Source organism: Dermacentor silvarum, chromosome 5 (genome assembly GCF_013339745.2).
Source record: "Dermacentor silvarum isolate Dsil-2018 chromosome 5, BIME_Dsil_1.4, whole genome shotgun sequence".
Lineage (NCBI taxonomy): Eukaryota > Metazoa > Arthropoda > Arachnida > Ixodida > Ixodidae > Dermacentor > Dermacentor silvarum.
The window spans coordinates 86365669-86386154 of record NC_051158.1 but is presented as its reverse complement, the minus strand read 5'-3'; the positions used below and the strand labels follow the sequence as shown (position 1 = coordinate 86386154).

The 20486-nt window shown below is 43.3% G+C and overlaps 1 protein-coding gene across 1 annotated transcript in view; it reads right to left on the bottom strand.

Annotated features, from left to right (window-relative positions):
* Positions 1 to 20486, bottom strand: part of LOC119453566 (2-Hydroxyacid oxidase 1-like) — a 38751-nt gene that overhangs the window by 552 nt on the left and 17713 nt on the right. The window contains 3 exon segments of the mRNA XM_049667990.1: positions 5156 to 5225; positions 15924 to 16082; positions 17059 to 17150. Coding sequence (XP_049523947.1) covers positions 5156 to 5225; positions 15924 to 16082; positions 17059 to 17150 — 321 coding nt within the window.

Sequence of the window (20486 nt, the reverse complement as noted above, 5' to 3'; positions counted from 1 at the left end):
GTGTCTACAGCAATTGTAAATCTTAAAGAGCTGGTCCCTGGTATAGATCAAATTTCAGCACGGCACTTAAAACTTGTAGTTGATGTTATTTGTGAACCATTTTCTGTAATTATAAATCTTGCGTTCAAGAACGGAATATTTCCTAACTCGCTGAGAGTAGCTAAAGTTGTTCCGGTATATAAAAAGGGTGACCGATTGTCAGTTTCCAACTACCGCCCCATCTGTATTCTTTCATCGCTTAGTAAAGTTATCGAAAAATTATTTATAATTCGCCTAAGCAAATACCTGCAAAAATTTAATCTACTGCAACCATGCCAATTCGGTTTTCGGGAAGGAAGTTTCACCAACCTTGGCCGACCTCCCCTCACTTCTCTTCATTAAAATCTGCTCTCTCTCTCTCTCTCTCTTTCACCAACCTTTCCCTGCTTTCCCTGACTGACGACATCTAGCGCTCTATTGATTCAGGATGCATAGTTCGCTCAGTTCTTTTTTTTACTTCACAAAAGCATTTTACACCATTAATCATCTATTCCTTTGTAACAAACTCGATGCATACGGTATTTCAGGCCTGGCCCTCAAGTTCTTAAAAAGTTATCTGCTGAACAGAAAGCACACGGTATACATATCGGGCTGTTTCTCCGCTACTAAAACAATTAACCAAGGGGTGCCTGAAGGTTCATTACTTGATATATTACTTTTTTTTTCCTTTACATCAATGATCTTCCTGGCAGCATACACATGGCTCACTGCGTTTTATATGCCGACGATACGACTATTTTTTTTGGTGATACATGTATCTATGCTGTCGCTACCAAATTAAATTATGTTCGATGTAGCGTGTCCAAGTGGTGCAACGAAAATTATTTACTTATAATCCAAATAAATCTAAATTTCTTAATTTAAAATCACCTCAACGTAAGTTAACCTCATTACCAGGCATCAGAATCGACTCGCATTTCATAAGTGTCAGTGATAGTGCATCATTCCTTGGCGTTCAACTTGATACTAACCTTAAGTTCGTTAACCATATTGCTCAAATTAGAGAGAAGGCAGCATTCGGCATTCCTGCATAGCCCAAAGCACGCTCATATTTCTCCCATCAGACCCTAAAAATTAAAATTAAATTATGGGGTTTTACGTGCCAAAACCCGTTCTGATTATGAGGCACGCCGTAGTGGGGGACTCCGGAAATTTGGACCACCTGGGGTTCTTTAACGTGCACCTAAATCTAAGTACACGGGTGTTTTCGCATTTCGCCCCCATCGAATTGCAGCAGCCGTGGCCGGGATTCGATCCCGCTACCTCGTGCTCAGCAGCCCAACACCATAGCCACTGAGGAACCACGGCGGGTATCCCCCATCAGACCCTGCTTTGTCTTTACTTCACTTTTATTCATTATCATATCACCTATGGCATCGCATCATGGGGAGACACTTATCAGTATCATTTTTCATCCCTTCAGCATTTGCGAAATCGAGCCATTCCCATTATTTTTCACTGTTCTCGCGACGGCAGCGATACTGCTCTTCTTCGCTGCAACTACATCTTGTCTCTTATTAACTTAATTGTTTCGGTTTAGTCAAATTTTGTTGTTATATAAACAATTAACAAATCAACTTGCCATCAATTTCATTGATTCAGATCTTTTAGTAAATTCCAACTGTACTAGGTTTGCTGCTGACAATAATTTTGTTACCTAAGGTTTCTACCAATTACGGTAAATCATCTTCATCCTTCTGTGCGATCACATTGGGGATTTATTTACCCATGTCTGTTAAATCCAAAGTTTCTTTAATTTCATTCAAGAATTCGTTAAAAGATTATTTGTTGAATTCTTGATGTTGATGCTTGTTAAGTTGCACTAGATTTGTGTTTTTGTATACAGTATTTATTTCTCACTTTCCTCTTTTTTGCGTTTATGCATGTTGATGTTTTGTATTCCTTTATGCTTACTGTTATTTTTTACGTTCATGCATTTTGATGTTTTCTATTCCTTTATGCTTAATGTTATTTTTTACTTCATATATTTGTTCCATTGGTTCGCACTGCTGCTAATTCGTATATTGTTTATTTGTAACCTTCATCTAGGGTCCCGTTGCAGTCTTGTACTTTGGGACCCTCGTCTGGAAATTTCATATGTTGTCATTAACATACGATGGAATAATAATAATGAACTGATAAAAAATGAAGATGTTATCTAACTCCAAAATGGGCAAATTTGCAGCCTAAACAGTTTATTTCATTACTTGATATAGATACGGATTTCTCAGCGTGCTTGAACTTGCTTCCAATATTTGTAAACATCAGAAGGTGCACCATTTCAAAAACCTATTCCTAATCAGTCCAAGAACGCGCATGTCTGCTTTGTTCCGAGCGTGAAGAGCCCGAAGTATGCGCATTAAATTGAAGCTGTGACTGCTAAGCACCAAACAAGAGTACGTCTGTCTAATAGTGCCTATTTGCCAGCACATCATAGTCTCTGTGGCAAGTGGCAGTTGCAGACGAACACATCATAGCCTGTCCGGAAGAGCCACCCGACTCCAGGAACGCAGCCAGAGCTGATCGTTTTGGGCAGACCACTTAAACGAGGTGACCCGTGTGTAGCACGGTCGACTGCATACCTTGCCACTTACTCGAAGCCACCGCACTCGTTTTGGAGCTGAGCTCTGCCACCAGTTGAAGCATTGACTTCAATTGTTCGCCGCAAACGGTGTGTTTCGACCCGCCCCGTAAGCTCAGTGACCATCGTGTAGCCATTCTAAACTCAAGGTAGCAGGCTTGATGCCAACCGTAGTGGCCAGGTTTCCGTGAGGGCAGAATGCAAGAACAATCGTGTATTTTCCACTGCATGTAGGTTAAACAACCCCAGCTGATCTGCATTAATCCGAACTTTCCCAATCATGATCAGATTGTGTTTTTGGCGCGTAAGATTGCATATTTTTTTCTAGAGATCAGTTTCTCAGCGCGTAGTGTCTCAAGCAGGGCTGTCCCCTTAAACATTGACTAATACATACTTGTCACCCGCGTCTGCTGCTCGCATTCATTCCTGACGTATAAATGTTCGGATGTTCAACCAAATTGTGAAATAGGCACGCAAATTAATGGTAAAGTTTTCTAAAGCCGTATCTTTAAACTTGTACCTTTCTCATACATTGAGTCCCAGCTCATATACTTCCCCCGACTTGCGGCCAACAAACCATGAATTAGGTACGACTAACAGGCTCTCGTTATAAATAGGTTCTAGTAACTAAGTCAACTCCAATTCGGCAGTTATGAATTCAGTGAGGATCAATGATGTAGCACCTTATAAATGCTACGATTCCTCCTGGTTCCTGTCCAAAGGTGACGGCAAAAATTTTTTACACACATAAATATCAATATTTTGTTCGTCGCACCACTATACTGGGCGTTCAAAATGAATCTTTACGGAATTGAAAAATATCGCCTGTGGCAGATAGCATAATTCTTAGCACTGAGCTGGGTTATTCAAATAGGCGGACATTAGTAGCACGAGAAATCGAAACATACATTCAACTAATTAACACAAATTGACTAATGAACTTCTTAGTTCATTACTTTACGACACATATTGCAATTTACGAATTGTAGCCAATGAGCTGCAGGACGCATCCACTTGAAATGAATTTTCAGGATGACACCAGTTTCGAGATATATTTCCCAAAGTTGGGACGAAATACATGGGCGTTCCACTTACTTTTGCGCTTCGATGTATAAAAGAGCATTTTTGTAAAGAAGTAAGTGGAACAACGGTGTATTTTTACAACGACTTTGATGGCGCATATCTCAAAGCTGGTGTCATTGTGTAAATTCATTCCAAGTGGATACGCCTGACAAGCTCACCGGCAACAATGAATAAATTGCAATATGTGTCGTAAAGTAATGAACTGATAATATAATTATTGAATTTTGGTAATTAGTTGAATATGTGCTTTGATTTAGAGTGATACTAATGTCCGCCTCATCGACAAACTCAGATGATTGATAAGAATGCCACAGACGATTTCTAAAATTCCGTAAAACTTAAAAATGAACACCCTGTACTGCATGGCGTTCAAGCAGGCAGGCAAATTTTAAAACTCTTTTATCGAAATAGTAGCGACACAACTGGCAGAAAGAAGCTATCCTTCCAACGGCTATTGACTCTTTTTCTGGGTTGCACAAGTTTTTCATTTATTAATTTTTGCGCGAAATTCATTGTTACATGAGGGCGCTTGCGGGGTATGCAGCTCCAAGAGACAGCCAAAATTTTATTGGGTTCCCGTAATGTGCAAAGAAGCATGAGCGTATATTGCGTGTGAGCATTAACGTTCACCAGTTTAAAACTATTTCAATATCGGAACTAGGATGCCATCTAAGCCACAAGAAAAACTTGAAAGACATTTGAGAGGTATGAAAATCCATCAAAAGAGTTATGAGCGTGTCAACAAATGTGTTTACTAGTGTTGTGATGAAGGTGTAATCTTCACAGCGAGTTATTTTGCTCCCAAAGGGTAAAAATTACTCCAGTGCGATCAATGTATACGCCACCATGTGCCTGTGCCTTTTCTGGGGCGCCAGCTGCATGTTTCGTTGCAAACTATGTCAATGCCCTGCGCAGGTGTAGAGCTAGGTGCTAGCGCAACCAATCATACTTGGTCGGCTGCCAAAAGAGGCAGCGCACTTTTTATGGCAGAGAATTCACACAAGCAGTACATTCAAGTGTTCCATAGACCAGTGGGTCGCACTGTACATCATTGTAAGCTTTCCGAAGCACTTCGATGTTCCACCTTTTAGTACCTTCTAGAAGGAAATTACTGACAATAACAGGAAGATAGAACAGTGAACAGGAGTGTTGCATTTTGAAAGAGAGCTCATACGGCAAAACCTGTGCCGTAGCTGCGCACTAGTTGACCAGCAATTGTACCCTTCTCTGCTAAATAAAACCAATGCAAATTGTGGAGGTTATTCTTACAGTGCTTGGCCACTGCGCACAGGATTGCCGAGTGCTACCTTCTCAGCTGGATAAAATTTTCGCCTTACCGGAAAATCAAATGGAACTTCGGAGCATACATCTTTTGTTCAACAATGAAGCCGCTGTTCTCGAGGGAACAACTAGCGGCGATCGCTTTATGTATTTCACATTAAAATCACTCACCTAGTAGCTGAATAGTTCGATTGAATTCGCTCCTAAGAATATCCAGAACCTGGTCGACACCTTCTTTTCCCTGCAAGTAAAAAATGCACGCTTGTGACATTGTGAAGATGATCACTGCTGGAATGGTTCAGAATACCTGGATCTAGGTGTGAATTCGTGTGTTAAGGTATGGCTTTGAAGTTTGAAGCTTTAAACCGGGGAACCTTGTAGTGGCATTTCTTTGAAGTTTATATGCGCTTAACTGCGTTTGTTTAGAAAATAGATGTTTGCTTAACTGCGCTAAACTACGTTTGTTTGAAAAATGGATGTTTGAAGCTTTTAACCAGGGAACCGTATAGCTGCGTTTGAATTACCTACGGCAACAGGGATTCTTCTGCCGTAAACCTGTATTCTGGAGTTGTGCTTTGCGCAGAGTATTCGTGTTCATCAGGAATACTGGTTGTGGGTTAACACAGCTTTTGTCAATGCTAAGGATTTTCTTGGTCACGCCACGACGGTTTCATAGTGTCTATGGAAGTGCGCTGTAGAAAATTTGCGGGTTTGATTGCGGGCACAGTGGTACAATATCTATAGGCGCGAATGCAAAAACGCTTCAGTACTTCGATTTAGAGGCACATATATGATTCCCTCGTAGTCAAGATATACTCTGGATTCCCCCACTACGGCATGCCTCATAATCATATATGGTGATTGTGGCAAGCAGAACCCCATAATTCATCATACTTAACTAATTGTCACACTTTTGCACAAAGGACAGATCCATACTTACAAAATAAATTATCCGTTCTTTCCTTAAAAAAAACATGGATATGCTCTCCAAAACCAGTTTGGCTGACGCTAGTTGGGACAACCTATATAGTCATGGCAAAGTTTCCTAAGTTGACTGTAATCTCGGTATGGAGAGAGAGAGAGAGAGAGAAATAAACTTTTATTTTCCGAAACGGTAATCCGAGTCAGGACCCGGTTCACCCTAGGTGGTATGGATAATTAATGTTTATGTGTGCTCCTGCATTTTCATATGACAATTTGCAGGACGCTTAGGCTTCGTCTTTAAGAGTGGAACGCGATAGCACTCAAAGATCCCTGGCCTTTTATCAGACTTTTTTCTAGTATATTCCAATCCGACGCTCCCACGTCTGTAGGCTGTGGTAAAGTCGTACCTTACAATTTTTCTGACAGATTTTACTTTGACAAATTGAATGTTTAATCACTAATGCCTTGCGCCACGTGAAGTGCCTGCCCGGTCGGGGTGGTTCGGGATGATGTGGTTGGGCATGTGCTCGCCAACGACGCCGGTGGGCACATGCCGAGGCCGACACCAATGCCGGATTTTCTGCGACACGGGGCCCTTAACGCTATCGCGTTAAAAAGAATTCTGTTCTTGAAGTTTGATTTTTTACTTTGTTGTTGCAATGACAAAAGGCTGAAAAGTGATTTAATTGTGGGGCCGTTCCTTTTTATTTTTGTGGCTCACTTCACCCTGTAACGTTCTGGATTACATAAACTAATTATCACAACTGTAAAATCACTTGACGTTTTTATTTTTGATCTAGTAACATCTAATGGAGTACTCTTAGCTCTGTAATGTCTCGTGCGGAGGCCTGTATGTATATTCAGCAATTTCTGTGAAAAAAGAGCAGTATTACGAGGCCTTGCTACTTTTGAGTAGCAGCTGGCATGCCCCCTGCATGTTGTCCCTTTCTTTCTTTATCGTAAACTCAAAGTACAAAAGCCAGTGCGAATTTATAGCAACATCCTACAACTGTAGCCAATTGTAGGTTGAACCGATTAACATGCAAAGTGCATCTAGGGAACGCAGCCTGGTCTCATTGTGCAGAGCATCTGGAAGTGAGCACACCAGTTAGAAAATACATTAGGGCGTATTGACACCGTATGCATTACTGAGGCATCCTAAACTATAAGGGAGTTTTAACATGACGTCACGTACGCCATTTTGTTGCCATATTCACATCTTGGACTGTACAGCTGGAAATATCTGAATATAGCTAACCCGAAGATTTTCACGATGGTGGCTGTACGAAAGTATGGCGACCTCGAAGACCTCATTGAATAACCGCTGTCCTCTGCCACATACGTTGCGTGCAACCTTCTGAGGGCGTTCAAGAATTTTTGCAGTGGCTGCATTAGTAGCGAAAAACTTTTAGCTGCTTTTGTGTCAATTATGTGAATATGATGCATATTTCGGCTCAAAAATAAACGAAAATAAAAACGTTCTATTGCACTAACTGGTTTACGGGCCAGCTGATGCGATTTCCGCAGCAGCATTGTGGCAATGCTGATGTTGTTGCTCAACCGAAGGCTGGCCGATAGCTGCACGTATTTCGCCATGTCGCATGTGATAACATAAGTAAGGTACGACACCTGAAACAAGTCGTGGATAGCTAACCTAATAACTTTGCCTTGCCCACACACAAAAAGAACTATGAGAAAAAATGTCTGAGCAAGCTGTCAAACCAACGCACTTTTCATTTTTCCTTGTGGTCGGTGCCTTTTCAAAACATATTTTGTTTTCTTTTGTTGTTGTCGCACTGAGTGGTGTGCACATTGGAGTGATATGTTCTGATGCTTTCCCAAGTAGTTATCTACCTGTAGTGTCAATCTTCCTTATAACTATGTATTTCTTACAATAAAATTGTGTTATTACCTGTAGCGTTTAAATACGCAGATTACGCACAGAAATCAACCTGCTTCTAATTAAATTTATTCCACTTCAATTTATTTCAGCACCAATCAAGTTGAGATTCTTGGACAAGCTGCCAATAAAGCCTGACGTGGTCCGAGGCAGTGACAAATGGCAGCCAATACGCTTGCATGCCGCCCAAGCCAAAGCTAACGTGCAATACCAACACTGTTCAGACATGGCTTAATAAAACGTCACATCACACGCTCCTCTCTTACATCTGGGAGGCCTGTTTGAATTGCCGAATGTGAATAGAAGAGCATGACAACTTTTCCCCTATCTGATGACATTCCTTGAGACCATCCTTTAATAAAGACGTTTGTGCTGCTTTCACTGAACGGTGTCTAATGTATAAAGTTAACATTAACGTATTAGGAAAAAATACGACAAAAAGGAGAGGTGACATACATAAGGAGTAAGTCTTGTAAAGCAATTCAAACATATGAAAAGTGCTGAATCGATAGCCGGTCGGACTTAACAGTGTAGTAAAAAAAGAAACAGCGCGAAATTCAACATATAATATATAGATTTTTAGATTGGCCAGTACAATCATTAATTGTTTAACAGTTATATACACAAATATTCAGTTCATGCTCGTGGTACAAAGAGTAAGAATCAAGTTTTATCACCGCCATATGACCTGATTTCCAGTGATTTACTTCTTGTATGAATAGGCCTCCAGCTAACCCTATGTTTGTACTGGTGCAAAAGGGGTAAGGTATGTTATGTTCGCTTTGTTTGAATAGTAGGGTAGTTGAAGCCGTAGAGCTGTTATAAGTTGTTCTGGCCCATGGCAGTTCCCATACTTCGAAGTCGCGTGTATTGACCGTGTTATGCTTCATCGTTAAGTTTGACATAACTGTTAAGGTGTAAATTTTTATTTATTGTCGATCGTATAACGTTGCGTAAAATTCTTTCAAAGCAATTAAACATAGGTAACGAATTGAGGTTTTCCTAAAAAAGGACTGGAACAATTGTATTAAGGAACATGAAGGCATAATGTACTACTTCTTACTGTATTTTGGGTGTATTGATATTCAAAAGCGTTGCAGTACGCCAGGCGAGATGGCAATAATTTACGTGAGGTACCAAGAATGAGTTGCCCAAAGAAAGCTTTATGCTTTTTTTGCAGAAGAAACGCAACCTGCAAAGTAATCCAGTCGTTTGAAATAGCCTGCTAGTTATCATTCCACATGAGCATTCCACGGCACAAGTTGTTCCAAAAGAACAGATATATTTTCAAAAATTAAAATGAATGGTAAGATGGACACATTGAGCTGTAGTGGGGTACATGCATCAACATGTCAGTAGTTGGCCTATGTGCCACAGCCTTTCTTTTGTTAACGCTTATAGTCAGCTAATTCGAGGAACTATAGGATGACACCTTTGTTTGTACCGCGTTTGCGTTCATCATGACATCAACAGGGGCAATCACAGTGACAGATATACTCAGGTCATACGCATATTCGTCATGAACAATAGTTACAAAACAATTAATAAAACTATGATAAAACCAAACGTCCCAAAAAGTTCCTTGTGGCACCCGAGCAAGAACCGGTTTCAAATGAGACATGTGTGTGTTTACAACTACTTGCGGCCTACGGTACTGAAGATACAATCGTAACAGACTTGTACACGTTACAGAAAAAAGTAACGCATTACTTCTTTCAAAAATGTGAATTTATTGCAGGTACTAATTACTCCCCTAGAAACGTAAGTAACGAATTACTAATAAGTAATCCATTAATTTAACGTTACTGTCTTCCCGATATTTATTAACATTCCACAAATACAGCAAATAGAGCCAGTTCATTGAATGCGTTCTGTGAAGCCATTCACAGGTTGTTTATCTTCACTATAGGAACTGCTTTTCAAACATATTTCTGTAATTTTTCCTCATTTTCTTACGAAGTCATTTTCAGTGACACTGATAACTCGCTCATTGTGAACACTAAAGAAAAGGGCTGTGTTGTAATGTATGAGCACCTTGCTTAGAAGGTCACAAAATTTCGGCTACTGAATGCCATGATGCCCCGATCTGGGTGCTCTGTGAAGCGTAGCGCTTTATTCCTGCTTGAGTTAGGGCGACAGCGCTCCCGATAGTGCCAGTGAAGAACTTAAAAATAATAAATAGGGGATTCAGTGGCATCAACGTTTGACGTGCCCATTGCTATTAAGTCATAGAAGCACCCTTTACATTTATCGGCCAATCTCTGGAAGACCTTAACCCTGAACCTTTCGCTCGTTCGCCATTAGGATATATTACTAAGTGTAACAGACGCCAGCAAACGGTCGCATTATTTGAAAACGTGGCCAAATCTATAATGTAACCTAACATAAAACGCTGTATCATATCCACCCTAAGAATACTGTCCGTGCGTTATAATCGAAAAATAGGTACACCCGTGAGCAAAAGTATACCGACCAGGGATTGCGCGATAAAGCCGATTTTTTTCAACTGCCTGCCACTGCAACTTGAAATTGGGGATTGCAGTCCAAACGTGACATTGCGAGCTTTCTAGTATGCTCATCAGTTTCAGTTTATGCATGTCAAAAATACGAAGAAATTCAGTTTTTTCGGCGACCTTGTGGTCCGTATACCTTTTCTCATGGCGACATATAGTATATTGATAGTATATTGATAGTATATTTTCTCTCTGATAGTATATTGCGACATATGAGTCGCAATATACTATAAGAGAGATAAAAAACATTATAGATAGTAATCTCGACAACGGCGCTGCCGAAGAAACAAACTTCGCGCTCTGAAATTTTATTAAACATCACTACAAAAATAGCTGTTTCGCTTTTAACGCGATAGCGTCAAGGGCCCCGTGTCGCAGAAAATCCAGTGTCGCTCGTCATCGGCGCCGTTGTCGGCGGAGTTTTCCGTGAGATCACATTTTCGCATATATTTCTGTACATAAGCTGAAAGTTTTAATTTTCCCGAGGGGGGGGGGGGAGGGGGGGCTGGGGCCTGACCAGCTTTCCGAACCCTACCCGTGTATGCACACACACACACACACACACACACACACACACACACACACACACACACACACACACACACACATACACACACACACACACACACACACACACGTATATATATATATATATATATATATATATATATATATAACCGTTATTACAAATTTTACTGGAAACTTCGTGTGACCTCGATAGGTTGTTCAGTGACGTGACGAGCTTATATGAGTATTTGCAAGATCTCACAGTAGGAGACAATTCAGTTTTACAACCTGAGTCCCCTCGTACCACCAAGGGAGTAGCATCTCTCTAATGACCCATACGACAAGCGGAGTCAGTTACACACGTTAGGGAGATAACTGTGCTTTGTGCGCAATAAGTCGCACAAGTACACATCTATGAAACCTTTTCCTGACGAAAGGTCAGTTATTCAGAAGATAAGACATAACATATATAAAAATTAAACGATATATAACAAATTCTGAACACAACTTATGACGAATTATTAGCATAAGTAAAATGTGATTCCATAACGCAATAGTTTCATTACTTGTCAAAATATGCTTTTTGCCACTGGTTTCGTTGATTTTCCGGAGGCCGAATAAAGGATTATAGAGTAAAGATCATCAGATCCCAAATAAATAAACTCATTAACAAATAAATAAATAAGACAACGATATTTTAAAAGCGCGAAAGGACTCGATAGCAAATATAGGAACAGCGCTGATTGTGTTATTGAGCGGCAAATGCAGTATATGAAGAATAAAAATTAATAAGGAAAATGCACAGAACTGGGGTGTTTTACAAATAGCGCAACCACGCGTATTTTTTTACCCAAATGACACCACTCGGCTTGCGCTATTATGTACCCCATTTTCGTTCTTTTGTACAACTTTTTGCGTTGTTTTCTAAGCCAGGTGGTTTGCTTTGACTTGCAAGTTGGCGCCTTTCTCTCTCCTATTAAAGATATCAGTTCGTTGTCTGATGCGATGATTTCACCATCATTGAAAAAGTGTTCGTTCCGGCACTTGATCTGGAAATGAAGTTGTCAGCAATCTTATTCGAATTGATTTTTCGGGAGAGTTCTTTGTGGGCGTGCAAAATTGCCGGATGGTTCAAGCGGGCCTGTCCAGTCGTCGACCGCACGTACATTTTCAGTCGCCGAAGGCAAGAAAAGGACCTCTCGGATGTGGTTGACGAGACCGGTATGGCCAACGCACTTTTTTTAGATTGGCCATTTCCGCAAAAGGTTACGCAGGTGTTCGCTCTTGGCCCCCGTAAGGGTACGGGGGTCAAGAGCGAACAGCGTAAGAGCGTCGTGCACATGTTTACACATAAGCACGACGTTCTCGAATGTGTGCATGATGCCGACCCTGCTGGCTTAAAATGTCAATCAGCATATCTCTGTGCAAAATCAGGCGTCATGGTTCAAGGTCGTCACTATAGTGGAACTTCCCTATGGCAAGCTGCTCAATGTGGAATTACGCTGCCAAGTGTCAAGTGGATACCTGTTTAACGAAGGCAGCAGTGTGTCAAGTACTGCATAGAACCTGTGGCGGTACATGTCACTCACTGATGGAAACACGTGAGCTGAGGAACCTTCTTAAAAGCAGCGTGGAGTCTTCTTTTGCCTAACAGCTAGAACACACGGGTCCTCAACTCCTACTTTTCCTGCCTCTGTCATACATACGCCGGTCACGCGCTTAATTTTGGAGTTAATCTGCGCCGAGTTCAAGCTTGGGCCATCCGAGATGGTGGTGGCCAAAACTTTTATTGAACAAAGATAGAGGCTGAAGCCCGTGAGCTCCATGAAACTAGATGTCTTTTTAGTCCGGGACGTCATCGGTCGAAGCCGCCACTCAAGCCCGTTGGACCAGAGCTCGTATGTTGCACCTCTAGACCGGAGCTGCTGGGCACGGTCGCCTCCCAGTCCTCCCGAGTTGGGTGAGGAATAGGGGATAGATTGTGATTGTGTTGGCAGGCTCAGACCATGTGATACAGATCTGCCAAATAACCACAGGCATTGCCCATTGACTATGGGATCGAAATGTTTTATTATAGCTAGGCAGAGCAACGTATTAGTTTGGAGGCGCCGTAGGACGCGTTCTTCTGTTTTGCATAGGGCTTTCGCCGGAGGGGAATACACCCGGTGCTGCTCGCAGAAGTACTCTCGGATTGCACTGAACCGTAGTAGGGTTGTAGAACATTCAGGCTGTTTAGGGCAAAAGCGAGGGCCCCAGGGACTGAGTGCGTCGGCTGCTGCGTCTGGAGCTTCATTACCTTGAAGGGCCTGATGGCCAGGAGTCCGGATTATTCGTTTTGGTGCGGGATCCCGATACCTGATCAAGAGTCTCAGAATTTTGTTGGCTAGTGGAGAGATTTCCCCTGCCAAGTAGTTTTTACAAGTCCTTCGAGAGCCTGTGAGTATGCATTTGGATTGAGGGTGTGCAATCTCCAAGGCGACCGCGACCTCCTCTGCTTGGTTTGGATTCGCGGCTTTAAATGAGAGTCTGACCACCTGAGTTCCCTGATGTACAAGCGCCGCCGTGTAATATCTCCTGGGCTATGGTCCGGCTACATCTACATAGTAAACTCCAGAACGGGAGCCAAGCTGTCTTTCTTGCGCTTTGGCACGCGCCTGTCTTCGTCTTTCATGTGTTTCCTTCGTCATATTACGAGGGAGTGGGGGCACCCAGAGTTTGGTGTGCGATGGCTGGGGCCGTATTCTGAAACGTTCGCCTAGGCAAAATCAGCGTGCGCGCTGATTGGCTGGTTGAGCAAAATTGAATGACGTCGGGCTCAACCACCCAATCAACTCATCCAATTTTGCTAAAACAGCCAATCAGCGCACGCCTGAAAGCGAAAAAAGAATTTTCGCCCAGACGAACGTTTCAGAATACGGCCCCTGGTCTCTTCGCCTGCTCTGTCTCCCCGCGCACCTAGTCTTATTTTTCCGCTGGTGCTTATACGGTGTAAAATACGCTTCTTTTTAAAGCGTTGCTGGACAGTGGGACGTATGCGTCCCACTTTTCATTCCACGTTCCCGGTGCTGTCGCTCCTTAAGAGAGCTCGCTCTACCCCATACAAGCCACAAACTCTATCTATTGAGTATACCACAACATTCTGTATGTACTTTCATAGCGTTTCCGCTAGGTGAAAGCACGCAACAAGACAAGTATTAGTTTTTGCTTTTCCATGTCCGCTTTTCTGTTTTTTTTTGTGTTTTTGTGAGCTACTTTCAAGCAAAGAAAAAAATGTCTGGTCAGAAAATCTTGTGTTTCTTGCGCTACAGTAACCACTTACAAACAAACTATCAGCTATAATTTGTTATGTTTCGCGTGCATATTTAAACGGAACCAGTGGCGCACCGACGGGGGGGGGGGGGGTCAGGGGTTGTAACCCCCCCCCCCTCAGGCCGACTTAACCCCCGCTTTTGTTTAGCCTCTTTTCGTTCCTTACACATTTGAGTACTTCAACTACGACGTAAGACGCGCAATCGTCTGCACCCTCACAAAAAGCGCTTTTTTGACAATTTCCCGTGAAGAAATTGAAATTAGTGCTGTTTAGATGGTATTGGCAAACTGTCAACGCCCCCCCCCCCCCCCGGCAGAGATCCTGGGTGCGATACTGAACGGAACTTTTTTACAAAAACCAGTGTGATTCACCTATTCCAGGTTAGGCTTAGCGTATAGCGTGCACGCTGTTCGGTCCGTACTGATTGCTTCTTTCTTTTTCTAAAGATTAGAAGAAGCGTCTCATTGTTCAAGGAGCACTTTAATTATTCTGGAGCTTGCCAGAGTACTCTAACAACAGTGATGATGAGCATCGTTCAGAGAACCTTCCGGATGGTTCTCCGGAAGCATCGATTCTCCGGAAACACTCACCACCCAAACTTGACAGGCACCCGATGGGAGTGCTGCTGGTGCTCAACTAGCAAAAAAGAAGTCCGCACGAAGTACATGTGCAATGTGTGCAACGTTCTGCTGTGTGCAACTTCCTTCGCACCATTTCACAAAAAATGTGAACTGCCTCAAGTGGACAGCGGGACATGATTCTATGATTCATATAGGCGATATAACCAACGTAGAGACTCGTGTGAGGGCCGCAAGTTTTTGCCGCAATTTTGACGAGACTTTCATGGGACAGGGCCATTTTATCTTATATTTCTAACTACGAGTATCAAATCCGCCGCAAACCTCCGCGATCGCCTCCTCTCGCCATCTATAGTCGTGTACAACTTTAGAAGGCAGCGACATTTGCCCCTCAAATGCCAATCTCACAACGGCGAACACACTGCAATAAAACTATCGTCGTCATGACACTGTACTTGGCCCCGAATCTCTCCCAAGGCAACGTAGAAAAGTACATCGATCTAGCCAGGCACGAATACGAAACAAAGTACAAGAACAGCCTCTTCGTACTTGTCGCAGACTTCAACGTTGACATCACGGACAGCGACTGACTTGTGCCGTATGTGACGTCTCGATACGCTCTACAATACATTAGAATGCATTTCGTATGACTGGAAACAACCAACAACCACCAAGGAAACGTGCATAGACCTTGTCTTTGCCAACTTCAGGCTAGATCCTATCGAAAAACAATTGGCTCTACATTTGACGCACCACAAAGCATTGATAATGAAGGGAAAACGGAATCCAGAACTCAAAACGAAATACGACTTATGACAAATAAAGCATTGTATATACTATGGACACGCGTTGTCACTCATTTACATGCGCGAGTGGGCAATGTCACGGGTGATTTACGGTAAGAACGATCCCTGTGCTTCGCCCACTCGTCATGATTCACTTCGTGGAGATGGGTGGATATTTTTTATTATTTCTCAGACCCTGCTGTCTTTCCACTTGCTCGGCAAATGAGGCACAGACCTACGTCAGTTCTCACTTTGGGTAGGTATAAACGATTCCACAAGCAGCTAGTCTCGTAGACAGTAGACACAGCTGTGCTAGGGTCAAGCCATGTCGCGGCTGTTTTCCTTGCAAAAGATTTGATATCCTGGTACAAGTGGCCTTGCAATTGGTACGAAACGATGAAAAGAAGAAATAGAACGCATGCCTTGTAAGAGAGTCCCCAGAGTACCGGCCTTCCGACGAAGACCGCACGGGCACCGATGCTCAACGCCTTCACAGCGTCGGCTCCCGTACGCACGCCGCCGTCCAAGTAGATTTCCATGCGGTCACCCACAGCTGCAACCACCTCTGGCAAGGCCTCGATCTGGAAAGAAAATGGCCGCGCGCAATGAACACGCTTCCTACGGAGCCCTTCAAGTGTACTGGATTTTGTTGACGTGCGACTACATCAAGGTCAACGAGCAACGGGGAAGCCATAAAGGCTTACACTTGCTGCGTTCAGCTAACTCCATCATCAAAAGTGCATTCACAATTCAGTACACGTGATCGCTGGAGCCTGTTTCCTCAAATACAAAGATTGTTAAAATACTTGCCAGTAAGTTTTCTCAATATAGTTTGTACTTTTTCATTCACTGCATTTTTACCACTCTGCAATTCTTTCTCGAAGGTGCAGGTGTATTTACACTGTAAGTAATACTCGAAAGTCTATTTGAAGATAGGTAGGCTCAATGAGTATTTGGGACAGGGGCCAATCTGTTGAGGAGAAAATCATGTTTTTTTCTAAAATGTATTCTACGTTTCTGGACTGCCCAACAGCCCTCAGAACACTGTGTTGAAACATCGTGCGTAAACTCTGTCGTGATTCTTATTCGCTTCTTTTCTACTATGTTCTATATGTATTGGTTCAGCATTGGGCGCCTAAGTTTAGTGGGCCTTTTTTTTTTGCAAAGCAGAGTGCTTTCACAGAAATCACGCAGAGCAGGTAAATCGGTTTGAAAAACTTAGTTATATGGTTGCATATTACAAAAATGTTTTGGAGTATATGACAGATATCAAATTGAACTAAAAGACTTCCCTGCAGTTTCGTTATTTACTTCCTTGCCCCGATAACATCATCGTCACAGACACAAACCTCCTGAACATCATTTCCCTGGCTATTGCTCGATGCAACGCATCATGGATTGCGATCGCGTTTTTGAAATACCCTGGACAATTTTTCTGTCGACCTGTTGCTCTGCAAGTTACACGCTGTTGATTAGCAAGCAACCAAGTAGCCCATCAGCACGTTGTTCTGAATGAACAGATAAGGCAAAAAAAAGAAAACACGTCTAGGCCCTCACCGTCGCAGGGTCTCCGTCAAGCTGCCGCGCTCCATGGTTTGAGACCAGAATTGCCGACGCACCGTTCTGGTAAGCCGTCAGCGCCGCTTCAGCTGCAGCCACGCAAATTATTTTGCAGCGCCATGAAAAATTGAACTAAAGGTAAAAACCACAAAGCACTACGTGAACAAAATAAAAAGTGACACAGGGCCTACAATGCTCATATAGCCTAATAAGCCGGAGATATTCTTGTGTCCACGTCAGCAGCGCCGTCGGGACAATAAATGCTTCAAAATGTCAAATATTTGCTTACGCAATCGATTCCCTGTTGATGCAGCTGTATTCCAACGAAGAGCACAACGAAAGAAAAACCCTTTAAGATGCATTGGAGGCGCTAATGACCCCACTAAGAACCCAACAATACGGCGCGTTCTCATACGGCCTAGGGTTAACTGTTTTGAGCTGTTAAGCAACATGCACAGGGAATTCGGGGAACTGAGTGACCTACTTCTACAAATGCTCTTTCTGAAACCAGAAGCTGTATAAAACTTCAAAATCTCCTAGAGCCACTCAAAAACGTTCGTTGTCAGATTCAATAAACCAAGCCACCAAAACTTTTACCCAACTAGCCAGATTTTGAAAACGTAATTCATTAGTGAAAGGAACACCGTAAGTGCCACTGTTCTTTAAGTGTTCTTTGTACTGCCATAGTGCTGAGGTTGATGGCCTTCCGTAACAAACATATAGCTCAGCAAGAAAGACCTTTATACACAGTGCAAAATGACGTCTTTTATGAATTAGTGCCCAGGATTCGTAGATGTGGGACACGCAATAGCAAGTATTGTTTTGTTTTTCGGGTTCTTTCAAACATGATCCCGAAGCGGGACCGAAGGCAAACGAAATAATCGAATACCTGAAGGCATGCGTCGCCTGCGTGCTGTCGGGTATGCGCTTTGATATAATGGCCCATAATATGACCCTCATAGTTTGCCAAACAAATATCTATGCAAAAATGTGATATCCCGAGGAGCGACCTCCGACCCTACGTGAATGGACATTGGAACAGATATGCGAGACTTCTCACCGGCGTTTCTTTAGGGCCAATATACGTACTCACATACTTAATATCAGAATATACATGTAAAGACATTGTATTTATAAAGCCACAAATATTAAGGACGAAACAGTGACGTTAAGCGACAGGTTGAACAGCACTGCAAAGCCCAACAACTTTCTTAGCACCAAAGCCCGTACAAGCCGTAATTCGTATGCCATGGAAGAAGCATCCGATAAGATAATGAAAATGGTCGCCATGGAGAAAACTTATCAGGGAGTAAACATTGTTGCGCCGCACTGCAACAGGACGCAAAGAGGCTAAACATCTGAAATAATAACACTTTTTACTGAACACTTGAATGATATGGAGCCAGAGCCTTTATAAATACCTGCGGTAATATCATGGTTTTAGATTTCGTTGCATCTCTTGTTCCGCGTGATTTTGTATATGTTTACAGAAATATTTTTGAATGAGCTGCTAACACCAGATCAAAATCTCATTTGCACCGGCCATCCCAGAGCATAATATTTCGTAACTTCAGTAGCTAGGTACAGATCAGTCATTCCTGATCTGATCGAATCCTGGCCGTGGCGACCACATTTCGATGGAGGCGAAACGCAAAAACGCCCATATGCTTGTGTTGTTGTGCACGTTAAAACACCTCAAGTGGTCAAAATTAATCCGGAGCAATCCACTACGGCGTGCGTCATGATCAGGGGGGCTATGCAGGATGCGCCGAGTTTGGCGGAACTCGGTATCTTCACGAACTCTGGCGACGCCCAAAGATGAAAAAACTAATAGTACCAAAACAAAGTTTGTCCGACTGGCACGCTTCCAGCTTCATTAGTTTATCTAGATTCACTCTGGGTGGCAATCATGCCCTCGGCGTTGTCATATGGTCGGTCGACAAACTGGGGCTCACGTGATCATACCATCGGTGCATGGGCGAGCCTTCTTTCATTTGTTTGTCGTTCCACCGAGTGCATTACACGCAGAAGCAAGTTATAAAATAAATGCATTTGGTACAATATTATCAGTCACTTTAACGTGGTTTCTAATCATTTTAAAGTTTATATGATGTACACGGAAAGTATTAGACTAATTTGTAGTTTAATACGTTTCGCGTTACACCACGGGAGTACGCTCTTCCCTCTTTCTCTGGATTGGATTGGCGGGTTAGCTACTTGCTTGCGTTCGCATTTCCGAGCACAGATTGATGTGCGCCTGGTTTTCCCACTGGACTTTCAACAGATCGCTCGCTGCTCGCGCTAAAGTAAGGCTGCGACAAGAAGTGAGCGTCGGCTAGCGCATAAGTGGTTTGCCGCGCGCTTACCACGTACGCACTCAGAAATGCCGGAAAGCACTCATACAAATAAAGGGTCAGAAAACTACGTTTCATTTCGTGTTATTTTGTGATGCACCTTCATACTGGCTAGCGCCAAGCGATGGCTTCTAACAACTGCAAAGAAGAGTATTCATACTCGGTAGCCCTGAGCGATCCGTGGCTTCTAACAAACGCAAGAAAGGGTCTTTGCAGCGCACGTGGCCGTTAATTGACTGCCACCACATCCATCTCAGCAGTGGTGCAGTTACCCTTTACCCACCGCTGACGAGGTGGCACTTCACGTTTTAAGAACTTTCTATTTTTTTTTCATGTGAATGCCCGTAATGGGGTCCACAAAGGCCATGTTGTGGTTGACTGTCTCCAAATGCTGATTGAGGCTCGCCCCGTTAGCATCCACTAAATTTCGGATACAGTTGTATCAGGCCCATTCGTCAATGTGAATAATGGTCCCCGGTTGAACATGGACTGCAATAATGGGGCCGTTGAGTGCCGTTGCCAGCGTCGCTCATCTCGTCGGTCTACGTTAAAAAGTCACAGCACCCCGGTGGTCGCGCAGACCATGCCGGAGACCCATGGTACAGGATATTTAACAAGAGCTTAATTTTGGCGCCTCAGTGGAAAGTTGTCACCCGTCATCAGGCGGCCTCGGTTGTATTTTCGCTTGCTGCGAAGAAGGCACTCGTCAGTTTGCGCTATCTTCCCCGGGCCACCGAGTGTAGGTCGCGCCAGCAGCTCGTCCCTTACGGCCTCACGGGCGTAGTTCCTCCGGTCGGCGATGGCGTCCTCGGATATCCGATAGAGCAAACAAGTCGCCGGCCAACTCCTTCAACAGCCACACGTCTACGCTTTTTCTCATGCAGTACGTGAGCCAAATCACTTGCCGCCTAGAGAGGTGGACATTCGGACAGTCGAGGTGGTCCGTGTTGGCGAAGTAACTTCCTTCACCTCTCGGCCCATATAGTGCAGCGGTTGGTGCAACTGCGAAAACTGCTTTCGGCACCAGAAGGCAGCCCAGTGGCCATTCTTAGTCTTCGTGTATAATGTGAA